Source organism: Petaurus breviceps, unplaced genomic scaffold (genome assembly GCF_028583685.1).
Source record: "Petaurus breviceps papuanus isolate PSGF00001 unplaced genomic scaffold, PetGlider_PUasm1.0 90919, whole genome shotgun sequence".
Taxonomy (NCBI): Eukaryota; Metazoa; Chordata; class Mammalia; order Diprotodontia; family Petauridae; genus Petaurus; species Petaurus breviceps.
The window spans coordinates 30,420,288-30,436,200 of NW_027187378.1; the positions used below are offsets into that span (position 1 = coordinate 30,420,288).

General features: G+C 40.2%; 1 protein-coding gene across 1 annotated transcript in view; it reads right to left on the reverse strand.

The window, feature by feature from the left end:
* The window catches only part of PIWIL2 (piwi like RNA-mediated gene silencing 2), a 79,621-nt gene extending 68,664 nt beyond the window's left edge, over positions 1-10,957 (reverse strand). Inside the window, 7 exon segments of the mRNA XM_069075975.1 lie at positions 1,012-1,212; positions 1,757-1,901; positions 2,046-2,133; positions 4,049-4,288; positions 10,366-10,578; positions 10,581-10,795; positions 10,798-10,957. Coding sequence (XP_068932076.1) covers positions 1,012-1,212; positions 1,757-1,901; positions 2,046-2,133; positions 4,049-4,288; positions 10,366-10,578; positions 10,581-10,795; positions 10,798-10,957 — 1,262 coding nt within the window.
* Between the last annotated feature and the right edge of the window lie 4,956 nt (positions 10,958-15,913).

The window sequence follows — 15,913 nt, forward strand, 5'->3', positions numbered from 1 at the left end:
TTCTTAGGCCACTGTTATGGGAATGGGAATCTGAAGATCTTTCCTGCCCCCTGGCCCCTTGATAGGCTTAAGTGACTCTGAGGACCTTCCCTGATTTGAAAATACACTTTGCCCCCTAATAGGCTGAATGTCATAACATGGAGCCTTTGGCAGGAAGCTTTTCAGGAATGCCCACACCTTGTTACTTTGTGATTGGGCAGTGGGTCAAGAGGGTTGTTACATTCTCTGAGCCAGGAGAAGGCTATATATACCCTGATGTGAGGTTTTGCTTTGGGGCTCACTTTGGGAAGAGTTGTGTGATTTGACCAGATGAGACTCTGGGCAGCCCTTGAGCCCCCTGGCTTTGAAAACCCAGATATTGGTGCTTTCCTCTCTGGTAACTGACTAGGTATGGATGCAATGGTCAGTTAGTTGGGATTCTGTTATTTTCTGTTGTAACCTCTGTTTATATTCTCTGAAGTTTGGGGTGCTCACTTTTTCCCCTGAATTAGGTAAATGATATGTATTTGATTGATTAAAGTAAGATTGTTAACCCATTTTGAGTTGCTTTCCTTTAGAAAAGCAGATCTAGGAATCTATGCTAGCAGCCATCCTGGGTATGCTAGGGTGCTTGCTGCTACAGCCACAAAAATTCATGAAGCCATCTACTAAAAATGTAGAGATACTGAAATATTTATCAGTGGAGAGAATACCTATGCCAATTAAAATACGAAGTTCTGTGAATATTTAATAAAAGGAATTGTCCTGTTAAATCTGAGCTGGAGGGAAATACTAAGTCATAACCCTACTCTCTGGCAATGTTATTCAGTAACTTTCATCATTCGTTGACTCTTCTTTACAAATCACATAACTTCTCCAATGACCAAAAAAATGTTATTACCTATCCTACTGGGATTCTGGTCTCATGAAAAGTGCTGTATCAGTTCCCTAAGCCTAAACATACAAATTAATTGGAAAGCTTCCACAGTCATTTATAAGCCACAAAGACAGTGCCTCCTCACTTTCACTTACTTTTTCTCCATCTGCTCAATAGGAATATCTGGAGGGTGATCTTGATAGAGGGGAAATGAGGATTCAGTCAGTGGTAGTGATGATGATAATGATAATGGGATATCTGGAGATGATAAATCACTTGGTGCTTTAAATATCGCTCTGCCGAGGCCAACAGTTGGTCTTCCCAAAGGAACCTCTAAGTTTCCTCTTCCATGTGTCCTGAATTCATAAATATTACAGATTTTTTAAAAAATTCAGTACTTTCATCTATGTTCCATTTTCATCACCTCCAAATCTACTTTATTCCTAGAATGGTCTACAAAGTGGACTGAGTACAGTTTTATGGAAACAAATCTCAGAAGACAATAATATAAAATAGAACATACTACGAAAGCAGAGTAAAATGGTCACATTCACCAAAAACTTTTGGTGCTGACCTTCTAGAACACTTCCTACATCAGAACTGGAATACCAGTGTTTCTCACTTGGTTTAATAATTATTTTAGCATCGGAATTAGACTTCCTAAGGGAGAGATGGGGCAATATATTCATTGTTTTATCAGGAAACTGCATGTTTCCCTTCTTTTGAGCAAAAATGAATGCAATCACCTGCTATTCCTAGAAAATGACTAAGGTCTGTTACCATAAAAAAGTTTCATGAAGATAGGTAGACCAAGCCTTCTTAAAAATTTTTCTTTTGTTCAAAGTTGGTTAAACTAGCTTTTTGAATTTTAAGCTTGTCTGAGAACTCAATAAAACACACCTATTCCAAGCAAAGGAGATTGATGCCATCTTGCTGTCTCCAGCTGCCAACACCGAAGGGCTTGGGAAAGTTGGTTTGTTCAGAAGCTCTTCTTGGCCTTTAGACACCATATCAAACCTCAAGCCTCGGCCTAAAATGCCTCTACCTTAATAAAAAGGGTCAGATATTAGCTAGAGTTATAGGCTGAAAAGAATTTTCTAAATGATCAATTTCTTTGGAGACAGAAAGCACAAGGATGAGAAAAGAGAAAGCAAACCACTCTGGTATCTTTGATCAGCCTGCCACTTACCAAAGATGGGTATCTCTCTTCTCAAAGCATGATGGGCTTCTGTCTCAAACCCCAGTCCACGGAACATAGATGACAAACCAACAGACTCCTGCATTAGTGCAAACAATAAGTAATTATCAAGTGGGAGGATTTTCAAGAGCCAAAAATACTAGTGATTTTCTCAAGTTTCTGGCAGAAATGAAGGTCCTTTATCTTCTTTATTCAATCTTGGTATGTTATAGATTGAGGGATAAAAGCATAAATGAACCTCTTTGTAACATTACTATTGGGAAACAAACAATTTACCTTATCAAACAACTGTCCAATAGTTATATTTCATGGGGAGACAATTTAATGTAGCTAACTCTGAAGGGGAAAAAGTCCAAAAGTTATCATAGGGAACAATTATATTTAAGCACAATTATATTAGCAGCTAGGGTGGTACAGTGCATAGAATGCTGGGCCTAGAGTCAGAAACACTCATTTTCATGAGTTCAACTCTGGTCTAAGACACTTACTTAGCTGTGTGACCCTGGGCAAGTCACATCACACTATTTGCCTCAGTTTCCTCGTCTAGAAAATGAACTGAAGCAGGAAATGGCAAACCAGTCCAGTATCTTTGCCAAGAAAACCCCAAATGAGGTCACAAAGTTGTATGACACAATATTTAAGCACAGGTAGAACAAATATGCTGTTGAAAAGACTTGTACTTTATTTCCAGTTGTACAAATGACTCCAGCATATCACCTGATAGAACTATTTGAACTTCTGGTGCTAGCAAACACCTCAGGTCATCTAAGTCCAGTCATCTCCCTATTTTAGAATTAGGAAAATTAAGCCTAGGGAGGGTACTTAGCTCTGGGTCACATGGCAAACAGCAGGGCCAACACTAGAAAAGTGATCTCCTGACTCCTATAGATCAGCATTCTTCCCACTGTACTCTATACCTCTGAATTTTGGTTTGTCTCATCTAGAAAAAAAAAATTGCACACTTCAAAGAGGGAAGATAACATGCCTGTGCAAAATAATTTCAGTAAGAGAAAGGAATTATATAACTATTGGAATATGTAAAATAAGCCATATACATTAAGTAGACAATATAACAAATTACAGCTTTTTAAAAATCCACTTAAGTTTCATGAATTTCCTGAATTACACAGACAAAAGAAATTAAGAGGGGGGAAATGACCTAAATGAAGTTCTGACTTTGGTGTCAATTTTTCAGTAAAGCTGATTCTTTAAGAACAACAAAGATTTCATTTCTCTTATAGTTCCTCAACTGCTAAAAGGTTTTTACTACAGCCATTTACAGATTCCTCGTCTCATGTTATACTTACTATACTACAATAACATCAATATCATATGCCATATGAATAGAGGCTTCAAGCAATCTGAGTATAATCCTACATTACTGGAAAATGTTTATCTTCTTGCAAAACAATAGTACATTTTACACAGTGCTAGCTAATAGCTCAGTGAGGTTTCCCCCTTGATTTTCTAAAGCCTTTTGTTCTTTGAGTTTTATTTATGTGGGCAAATATTGTTCCTCTTATCATACATACCTATGTTTAAAGACTCTAAGTATTTATAAATCAAATAAACTTTGGCTAAAAAAATATAAACAAATGAACCACAGCAGTAGATAAAGAAATCACACTCCTTTCCCTTAGGGCTTAAGGGAAGAGCCTCATCAAAATAACAAAGAACAAAAAACCCCACTAAGCAGACAGCTAGGATCTCTACAAAGTTGGCACATTGTAAAACAGCAACAATTGCTAACTATATTGCTAACACTACAGGGGGGAAATACTTAGAAAGCAGCAAACTGTCATGTTTTGATTTGTCTCCAAAACTTCTTCTTACAAAATCTGGAAAGGCACCAAAGGGAAGTGGTTATGTACAAATCTCAGATCCTATTTGTGAAGCATTAAATTCTAAAGTCAGAAGTTCAAAAACAGCAGGACAAAAAGTATATTTACAAAGAGACAAGAAGAACCTCATTAAAAGGTTTCCTGTGTTCTTACCTGTTGCAATTTCCCATAATGCAGATTTGGTTCCTTTGACATCCCCAATGAATTGCCTTGGATTGCCTGTCCTGCTCTACCCACAGCTGTGTCCATAAGTTTGGGAACATTTGGCCGAGATCCTGGCAGCCGAAAACTTGGAAGTGAATGGAAAGGAGGAGTTCCTCTGAATGGAGGTCGAATAGGATCCATTGGTTGGCTGTAGAGGACACTGGTGTTGATCCTGTTTTGATTAATCACCTGTCAACAGGAACAGAAACAAAGGTTCTTAATTCATTCTATCCCTTCAAAACAAACCCATAGGAAGATAGGAAATAGCACAATTCCCCCAAATTCCTCCTCAATTCCATGATATCCGTCATTCTTCTTCTAAGAGTGGCTCTAAGATATATTTTGGAGCAAAGTATCAGTCAACCAACAAGCACATATTAAAAACTTACTGTAGATGAAGCACTTTGCTAGGTGTTTGAGATCCAAGTATAATGAATGAAGTAAACCCTACTTATAAGGAACTTATATTCTAATAGGGAAGAGAAGTGTATTTATAAGTACATACAGAATAAATACGAAGTAGTTAAATAAAAGGTAGTTTGGAAGAGTACTAGCAGTTGAAGGGATCAGAAAAAGGCTTCATGCAGATGGCAGAGAAGTTTTGTCTTTAAGAAGAGAGAGATTCAAATGAGGTGAAAGGTAGGAAGGAATACATTATGGGCACGTGGCACTGCAAAGGTACAGAGATGGGAGATGGTAGGAATAAAGATAATGTTCAATGAAGCTAGACAGGTTGGTGCTGAATTATGAAAGGTTTTAAAAATTAAACAGAGAAGTTTGTATTCATCCTTGAGGTAACAGGAAGCCAGTTTTTTGAGCCCCAGAATGTGGAATCCCCTCTATAAATACCCTTTATCCTGTCCATCACTCTTTCACAGCAAACAGCAACCTCAATGCTCTGCCCACCTCCAAATCTTCAACTTCCCCTTTTTACTGGTTTCTTTCCTACTACCTTTAAACATGTTCAAATCTCCCCATCCTTAAAAAAAAATTCACTAGACTCTACCTTCCCCTCAAGCTATTATCCTGTATCTTCCTTTTCTTAGCCTCTCACAGAAAACTTTGCCTATATTCATAGTCTCCCTCATCTTCTCACTCTTTAACCCTTGCAGCCTAGTTTCCAACCCCATTACTCAACTGAAACTGCTCTCTCCCAAGTTAGCAATGATCTCTTAATTGTCTAATCTGATCTTTATTCAGTCCTCATCCTTTCTAACTTACCTGACTTCTTGACTTGACATGACTGAGCACCCTCTCCTCAGGAATATTCTTTTCTCTCTGGCTTTTCATGATACTGCTCTTTCCTGGTTCTCCTATCTATATGACCTCTCCTCTACTACATATCACGCCCCCTAACTAGAGGGTCTTCCCCAAGGTTCTCTCCTGGACTCCCTTTTTTTTCATTTTCACAAAATTTCTACAAAGCTTCAAAGAACTAATCACATTGTCCAAAAGGTCCTCTGTTAAGTAGCTGCTTCAACATTGAATCTAGTACTTATCATTCAGGAAAAAGTCATGTGAAATATAATAAGGATCTATAGCCTGGGAAAAGTCTAAAAAAGCCTAAAAAATTCAGGTTACCATGATATATTAAAAAAAAGAAAAAACTCTTGGAGTAGAGATAAGGAGGTCATAAGTAGTAAATGATTTTAACTGATTTCACCCTCCTCATATACCTATCTCTCCTTCCATCCAAATCAGATGTATCAGCTACATGATACTAGTAAATATAGAAAGGCTGTGGTGAAAATAACTGATGAGCTACAGATAAATTTTTTTTGGAGGCAAGGCAATTGGGGTCAAGTGACTTGCCCAAGGTCACACAGCTAGTAAGTGTGAAGTGTCTGAGAATGGATTTGAACTCAGGTCCTCCTGACTTAACTGTGCCACCTAGCTGCCCCCCAGAGAATTTTAAAATTCCTTAACAGAAGCTCACCCTAAGTTGTTCTCCCTGAAATCTACAACAGCTGGGGTCATACATATTTTCAGGGAATGTTAATATTTGTCCTTCAGTCATATCTGACTCTTTGTGACCCAATTTTCTTTTGTTTTTTTCTTGGCAAAGATACTGGAATAGCTTGCTATTTCCTTCTCTGGTTCATTTTACAGATGAGGAAACTGAGGCAACCAGGGTTGAGTGACTTGCCCAGGATCACAGGGGGTTTGAGGTCAGATTTGAATTCAGGAAGATGAGTCTTCCTGACTCCAGGCCCAACATTTTATCTACTTTACCACCTAGCTGCCCCAATAATATCTCTGGGTTTCCCTTTACTTCCCACAGTTAATCCCTGCCCCTTACTTCCCAATCCTAACATACAAAAGTGTAGTTCAAATTTATACAACTTTCTAAAGGTTCACAAACAACCAGAACTTCTACTATGAAGAAAGGTCAAGTATCCATATTTTATCAATCAGAAAACAGGATCTAAAAGGTTAAGTGTACTGCCCACCACAGGACCAGAGCTAGAATGTGAACCTAGTTCTTTTCTGACCATAAGCAGGATGCTTTCCAGAATCTAGTAGTACATCAGTGGAAAAACTTGAATGGCACTAAAAGTTACTCAAAAATATCTCCTATGCCTGCCATTATTGCTTCTAGAGACACTCATTTGGGTTACAACATCATCTCCAGAAAGACCCTATTAAAGTGTACACATAAGAAGCACTTTTTAGCATGCTGTTTTTAGCCATGTTGTCAAATGTTTTCAATGAGAATGAACATGGCATCAAGGTCAGCTACTGTACTGATGGCAAATTCTTCAATCTGTAAAGGCTACCTGCCAAGCCCAAAGTGGAGGGAGTGTTGGTATATGGTTTTCTGTTTGCAGATGATTGTGCACTCAATGCATCCTCTGAAGATGAGATGCAACAAAGTATGGATCAAATTCTATGCTACTTGTGCCGATTTTGGCCTAACAATTAACACCAAGAAAACACAGCTGCTCCATCAGCCACCACCACACCATCCATACATGGAACCATCAATTACAGGAGGAGTTTTGAATGCTATGGGTAAGTTCACTTACCTTGGTAGTGTACTTTCCAGGATACACACTGATAATGTGGTTGACCACAAGTTGCCAGAGCTAGCTCAGTGTTTGGGAGGCTCCGAAGGAAAGTATGGGAGAGAAGAGGTATTAAACTGACTACCAAACTGAAAGTCTACAGAGTCATTGTGCTGACCTCTTTGTTGTATGCCTGTGAAACCTGGACAGCATACCAGCGCCATGCCAGGAAACTGAATCACTTCCATTTGAACTGTCTTAGGAAGTTTCTGAAGATTGCCTAGCATGATAAAATACCAGACATTGAGATCTTTCTCAAACTAAGCTGCCAAACATCAAACTCTGCTTCAGACAGTGCAACCCTGATGGGCTAGCCACGTTATCTGAATGCAAAATATCCATCTGCCAAAAAAAGACTATTTTATGGGGAACTCACACAGGGCAAGCATTCACATGTGGTCAAGAAGAAGCAATACAAGGACACTCTCAAGGTCTCTCTTAAGAACTCTGGAACTGATTGTGTGATATAGGAGATACTGGCAGGACCTCTCAGCATGGCATGCCCACATCAAAGAAGGAGCTGTGTGTGCTTTATAAGCAAAGCAGAATTGAAACAGCTCAAAGTAAACGCAGGATGTGCAAATTTAGAGAATCCACCTCAAATGTTCACATGGACGATTTGTACCTGACCTGTGGTAAAACATTGTGAGCTCATCTTGGTCTGATCAGCACAGTCAGGCACACTAAAACTTGACTCTGGTATACTGATGTCATTTTGGTCCTCTCTTAGAGTGAAGGACAAAAACCAATCAAGAAGAACATAATGGAACCTAACTAGGCTTTATCTTATTGGTAGTCACCAAGCAAAGAAGGTCCTGTGGGAATAAAGCACAGAATAGGTCAATGGTTGTTCACAGTTTTTAGTTTGGGTTTTGAGGTTTTTTTGGGGGGAGGTGGTAAGCAGAGAAGAAAAAACTTGAAGCATGATAATGACTGAGAAAAAGCATCTAAGTTTGGAGGTAGTAGAGGGGAGATGAGAGAGGTACAGTATATGAGAAACCTGGATGACTAAGATTGTAACAAATAGGAGAAACGATAGATGGATAAATGGTTAAAGGATATCAACAGCTCCCCTCAAACTGCAAACTTATTAACCATATTAAAATTAGTGTAGAGTCTAGAATTGTGATTTTACTAGGGTAGGAACTCTGGGGTGAAGAAATTCCCTCTCCCAATATAAGTGGGCCACTTCAGCAACTTCTGGCTCTCTTTAGAGAGTTGCCAAAAATGCCAGGAACGCCCAACACAAGTCAGATGTACTTGAATTGAGGTTTTCCTGAAATTTTCTAAGACCAGCTCTCTATCCAGCATACCACAGTATCTATCAAACCATATGAAAGATTTTACCAATCAACTAATAAGCAAAATACAAACTGAAATAATTTAGGTTTCAAATGTCACACCCAGCAACATGACACAGGTGACAAAAGATGGAAATAGTTGCTGTTTGATGCCCTATAGGAAAAAACAGCATATTAACACAATGTTGATGAAGCTGTGAATTGGTCCAACCAATCAGGAAAGCAATTCGTAATTATACTAAGAATATGACTAAAATGCCCATTCCTGGGAATCCTACTTATAGACATATAACCCAAGGATGTCAAAGACAGAAATGTTTCACAGACACCAAAATGTTCATAGCAATACTTTGTGTAGTGGCAAAGAAATGGTAACAAAGTAAATATCCCTCAGTCTGGAGATGGCTGAACAAACTGTGGCATATTACTGCCATAGAATTCTACTGTGTTTTAATTTAGGACTAGGAAGAATTCATAGAAGCAGGAGGGCTTAATATGAACTGATTCAGACTGAAGCAGCAGTAGAAAGGCAATTTACACAATGAAAACAATAATATAAATAGAAAGAAAAGGAAAAAAACCTAAGCTTTGTGTAATTATAACGACCAAGTCTGAGTGTTACACATAGGAATAAAACTGAAAATACATTAATTTGAAGAGAAAATGCACCTCCCTCTCTTCTTTGCAGAGGTGGGGGACTATAGGTGCGTAACACTGCTCAGTGTCAGGCTTGGCTGTGTGTTACTTAGTTTCATTTTTCCCCTTTTTAATTCTTTGTAAGAGATGGCTCACTGGGCAGGAGAGAGGAGAGCTATATTTGGAAATGGAGATGAAATATGGAAAAATGGAGATGAAATAAAAATTAAAAGATAGCAATAAAGATTCATTTAAAAAAAGAGGGAAGTTACCTAAGAAAAACATTACTTTCTTCCCATTTTTGACTTGCAATAAAGCCCTTTAGTTCCTCAAAATTCCAGCTGTGTGGAGAAGTTTTGGGTGGTGTACACTTAAAAGGTTAGTTTGAAGACTCCTGGGTTGGAATGCCTATTTCCCTTAGGCTACTTATTCTCTGAGGTAATCTGAGCAAATCAAAATCAAGGCTCCAGATTTTTTACCTAAATTTCCCGATCTTTATAAAGAGAAAGATGAAGCAGATGTTGTCTCGTAGTTCAAATATTCCTGAAGCAAGTCTCTATCCCAGTATTTTATTTTCCTTTCTCATTCTACAGAAGACCCCCTATTTCTGCTGTGACCCTGGGTAAGTCTCTTCCCCCTCCCCAAATGCTTGGTTTCCTCTTCTGTAAAATGAGGTGCTGAAAAGATCTCGAAGGTCCCTCCTCTCCCCCAACTCTCAAGCTATGGTCCTCTCAGATCTTGGTCAACAAGCCAACCGCTCCTGACCCAGGGGCGTCAGGTCATGCCCCTCCCCAGGGCCAGCTCTCCTCCTTCCCCCCCACCCCCGTTCTGTCTCTAAGGCGTCTTTCCTTCCCCGCCTCCAACCTCCTTCCCCCCAGTCTCCTAGCCCTCCATTCGCCCTCAGCAGGGGCTCTCTCACCCCTTCCAAAGCCCCTTTCCTTTTCTGGCTCCGGCAGGTAAAGGAGAATGGGTGGGGCAGGAAAGGGAGCCACAGGGATCGGACCGGGAGTGGGGGCGGTGCGCGAGTCAAAGGTACAGGGGCAGTTGGGGGTCTGCGTGCTTTCGAGGGAACGGAGGAGTAAGGTCGGGGGCCTCGAGCAACCACGTGCTCGTGGAGGGGTTCAGTCCTCTCCCCCTAAATCCCTTTCTCGCCCCCCCCCCCCCATCCCAGTCCCGGGTGCCACCATCACCTTCCACACCTGCTGGGCCTCGCCAACACAAGCCGGATTCCCGGGACCCTCAACTGGGCCGGGCAATGGCTGACCTGTATAGTAAAGAGCTTCGCGCTTCGAACTCCCTACCCGCTCTCACTCCTTTTACCGAAGGAGCGGCTTCTCCTCCTCCCACCTCCGACCCCTCCTTGCCCCCTTCCTGCGCTAACGTTTGCAACCAGGACGCTAAACCCATTCATTGGTTTTGGCGCACGCCACTCACTTCTCTCGGGTTTCTCATTGGCCCATCTTTGGGGGGGGGGGGGTGATGGGGAAAAGCTATCGTCCTTTCCCACCTATCCCTAGGAGTTACCTGGATTAGACCAAAAGGGTGTGAAGGCGGGGAAGAGTTTCAAAGTTAGAATACTTTGAAACTCAGTCCAGACCACACTGAGACAACATGTACCTGTAATAGCTTTCAAAAATATAAACTCTTTTGTTGGGGATGTCAGCAAAAGTCACCAAAATACAATTTAAGTTTGGAGACGTTTGTAAAAATTGGTTGGTCCCGTTGGGGGTGGGGCAAGGTCCTGGAAAATGCCCAGAAGAGGGAGAGACTTTGCGGAGTGTTAACCTAGAGAGGAAGATGGGGTCTGAGAACTGGGGTGATGAGTGAAGTCCTGTTTTGCCACTCTTCCAGCTCATCAAATAGAACCCTTGACACTACGAGGTAACTCATAAACCCAATTTTATTGCAAGATTAAGGACTATTTAGTTACAAAAGTCTTTCCCTTAGAGAATAATGAGGTTTCACCTCCTTCATGTCTCCTGTAGTCCTGGCTGATCCCTAGGCTTGGAGTTAGGAGACCGGGGTTGGAAATTCTGCTTTGCCAACCACTAAAGTAATGTCAAGTCTACAGATGTCAATTCCTTAAGTGTGAAACCGTAATATCAGTATTTGCCACTAAAGTTGCTACAAAGATCAAATGAAATTAACCAAGTGGATTCCCTTTGCCTCAGCAATAAAGTGTAAACATGCTGGCATTCAAGGCTTTCTGGAATGTGTTAGGGTTCAAATCTACCTTTCCAGCTTCCTCAGTAGGGATTCCTATATGCTCCAGACAAACTCTGTTAAGACTGTGGCCTCTCAAGGTTTCATGCCTTTATTCTCACTGCCCCCTCCACTTGAAATAGATTCCCCCACTCACGATCTCTGTTCCTTCCTTCCATACAGGCCTAACTCTACAAGCTCTTACTCCTCTTAAATCCAAGTCCTTCATATCCCTCCACTACTCATCCCTGCACTGCTCCAACTGGAAATGATCTTTTGGTTTTCATGTTCCTGTTACACCTTGTCTAGACTCCTGTCAGAATCATAAAATTTTAGCAGTGGAAGGAATCTCAGAGGCCAACTAGCCTAAGCCATGAAGCCTTGATATATAAGGCCATTTCACTTTAAAATAGTCCTCATTGTTAGGAAATTTCTCATTAGACAATTTAACTCTGCTTTTAGATCAACACAATTGCAAACATTTGTGCATAAAAGAGAGCTGAAAAGCATAGTCCAGTTTCTCATCAAATACATTCCCACTTCTTGCTTGAACCCTGTCATGAGTTTCCTGGCCCTTCTACCCCCATCTCTGGCCTACCTTTCATTGAATCTAGAACTGTTTTATCCGGAATAAGAAGATACTACACAGGGGATCAAGTTCTAAGAATGTTACAGTAACAATGCACAAGTTTCCTGCTGTGACACATGTAAAACACATTTTCAGAAATGTGAGGGCCATATATTACTAGGGAGGATATCTGCCATATTGCTATAACTAGAGATTTTGAATCTCAGGCAGTGAGGCTGGGAATAGGGACTGGGCATGGCAAAATGTCACCAGCAGTGCCCCCAGAGCCCAATTTCAATCTACCAGGCTTCACTTTCATTGTAGCATTCAGGTGGCTTTAATGGTAAACCACTCACACTTAGGACATTGAGTACAAGGGCTTATCTATCAGGTAGTAAAGCCTTTATGGAAGGAGGCAGAGTAGCAAGTGGAGGAATAAGGCAGTACTAGGAGTAACCACTTTTCCCTCAACCCTAGGATGTGGTGAGAACTTGTGGTTGATGCAGTAGGAGGCTACTGGAGAGGGGGGTGGTGACTCAGGGCCTGTCTGGCAGAGAGGTAATCTTACACTTTGGATGCAGAGGCCTGGAGTATGGTACTAAAAGAGGTCTATGATGCACAGGGATTATAGACCAAAGGTCTACTGAAGCTCTCAATTTCACCCTGGGCCAATTGGATTAATTGAATTGTATACTCATCCTACCCCAATTACAACTCTAGCAAGAGCACCTATACCTTTGAATCCCTGCTTTAGCAAAGAAGGGACAATCAAGAAGAAAGACTTTCTATTCTGACTGATTACTGCTTTGAAAAGATAGAAAATGAGAAATCAGAACAGTAGAGTGGGGAGATAGGATACAGGGCAAGAGGTTTCAAAAATGAAAGTCATAGAGGAAAATGGAATGGTGGAGGGAAATAAAATTGAAAGAGAAAATGTCAAAAGGGAACTGGATATGAGTAGGGGACAACCTGTTAGTATTTCTCCCAGTGTATAATAAAGCACTCTGCATATAGTATGCAAATAATATTTGTTGAAGTGAATTAGAAAGAAAACTGTACAAATAGAATAGAAAGAACACCTCTGAGAAAAGGAAGAAAAGTGATAAGAAAACTAGTCATATAAAAAGGAAAGAGTCAGAATAGATAAGAAGTGCACAGATAGATTCACAGTCCACCATCAAAGTGTCTCTTAGCAAAGGGAAGATTAAAGAAAGTTAAAAAAAAGTTAAAAATCAAGATAAATCTAAATCATTATTCTAAAATGGAAAGTAAGTTCCTCAGCACATTAATTCTAAATTTTCAGCTGTCAGACAAGAACATAGCAAAATATAGGAAGTCTTAGTTCAGTTTTAAGTTTCAATGGCTTATAACTGCACTAAGACTTTGGGGACACTTTGTAGTAGCATTGTAATGATAATTAATCATAATAATAGCTAGCATTTACATAGCATCTACTACATGCTAGGCATTATGCAAAGTATTTTCTAGCTAAACCTAGCTATACCTAGCTAAACAGTTGAAATTAGTTGAATTAAGATTGTATGTATAATAATTCTGCTGTCAGCTTGGACAGCTGTCAGCTGTTAGTTATCACAGTCTCACCATCCTAGAGTGAGACTATTAGGAAAAAAATTCAAGAGTAGAGGTTCTTCTCTGCCAAAAGAACAATTAAACTGTGCATACCCTTTGACCCAGCAATACCACTATTAGGTCTATATCCCAAAGAGATCATAAAAAAAGGGAAAAGGACCCACACGTACAAAAATATCTATAGCAGCTCTTTTTGTGGTGGACAAGAATTGGAAATTGAGGGGATGCCCGTCAACTGAGGAATGGCTAAACAAGTTGTCATTTATGTGGTTTATGAATGGAATGGAATACTATTGTGATATACGAAATGATGAGCAGGCAGATTTCAGAAAACCCTGGAAAGACTTATATGAATTGATGCTGAGTGAAATGAGCAGAACTAGGAGAACATTGTACACACAGTAACAGCCACATTGTGGGATGATCAATTATGATAGACTTAGCTCTTCTCACTAATACAGTGGTTCAAGACAATTTCAAAAGACTCATGATGGAAAATGCTATCCACATTCCAGAGAAAGTACAGAGTCAATACAGATTGAAACATACTATTTTCACTTTTGCGGTTTTTTTTTTTTTGTGGTTTTTCCTTTTTCTCTTTCTTCTTCACAACATGACTAATGTGGAAATATATTTAACATGATTGCACATATATAACCTATAACAGACTGCTTGCTGCTTTGGGGAGGGGGAAGGGAGAAAAATTTGGAATTCAAAATCTTATAAAAAATGAATGTTGAAAACTATCTTTACATGTAATTAGAAAAAATAAAATACCACTTACAAAAAAAAAGAGAGGTTCTTAATCTTTTTTATGTGCCATGGACCCCTTTGGTAGCCTGGTGAAGCCTATGAACCCCTTCTCTAAATAATATTTAAATGAATAAAACATAAAAATAAAAATATATAGGATTTGGTTATAAATTAAACCAATTATATCAAACTAGTTTTCAAAATCTTTTTTAAAAAGTTCACAGACCCCATGTTAAGAACTCATGTAGTAGAGTTTGCAAATAATAGGTACTCAGTATCTGCCGGCTTGGAGTGAAGGAGACCTGAGTTCAAAGTTGGCCTCAGGCAATTACTAGCTGTGTGACCCTGGTCAAGTCCCTTAACCTGTCTGCCTCACTTTCCTTACCTGGAAAATGAAGATAATAATACCACCTGCCTCACAGGATTGTTGTGAATATCAAATAATTGCAAAGCACTTAGTGTAAGCACTATAAAGTATTTGCTATTATTATCGCCATAGTTAGACATAGGACAAGTTTATTTTTCTCATTGATAAAATAGGAAAATCGAGGTATACAATAAGTGACTGCCCAAAGTCATAGGGCAAGTCAAGGTTAAAACTAGAAAATAGGTCTGAAACCACTGAATTCTAGCTGAATATTTCTGACCCTTGGCCCTGCTATTCTTAGGCAAACCATTAACAAGAAGTATCTTGGGGGACCTCAAAAGCTATCTAATCCAACCCCATTTCATTTTAGAGAGGGCAGCTAAATGCTGCAGTGCCTACAGCAAAGGTCCTGAAAGTAAGAAGACCTGAGTCTTAATCTGATAATTACTAGTTCTGTGATCATGGTCAAGTCACTTAACTTCTGCCTGCCTCAGTTTCCTCAGTTGTAAAATGGGGACCATAATAGCACCCACCTCCCTGGTTACTGTGAGGAACAAATGAAATAATAAAGTGCCCAGCAGAACAATAACTATCAAGGTGGCAGATTAGACACATCAACCCGATTGAGTCCTCCCAATATTCCCCTTCAGACAACTTTAAAATAACCCCTCAAATAAAATTTTGGAGTCACAGAGCCAACAAAAGGTTGGGGTGACACCTTTTTCTGGCTTAAGACAGGTCTAGAAGAGAGGTCTGTGTTACCCAGATGGATGTCAGCCTAGAGCTAAGCAGCAGCACCAGTGGAGGGCCTTAGAGGCTGCTGCCACAGCAACAGCTTCAGGAGCTCTCAGCCCAGAGACTAGAAGGGGATCAGACAACTGATTAGTGAGAGATTACAGGTGAACCTTTGCGGGCACTAGCTGGCATTGATTGGCAACTCTATTGCCCATAGCAGTGCTAGGTTGCAGTTCCAGGGTGGAGAGGAACACTTGAGTTTGTTCACAAGGGAGCAGGGCCCCTGGTCTCAGTTACAAGGCAGAAAGGAGCACTAGCACTTATGGTTTCAGAAGAGCCGGGAACCCGGTCAGAGTTCCAGGGCCAAAAGGAACACTAGTACTTGTGGGAGCAGGGACCCTTCAGGTAAAGACCAGAATGCAGACCAGGAGAGCACTGACCATACCTCCACCTGAATTATACCACTTGGGAAGCACCAAAAACTTGAAGACCCCTAGAACTAGCTCTGATAACAGCAGTGCAGAAAAAGCCTAAAGCTTGGGACAGTGTCTCCCCACCCCTAGGTGAGTAGAGCCCAATTTTAACAAAAAGTTCAAC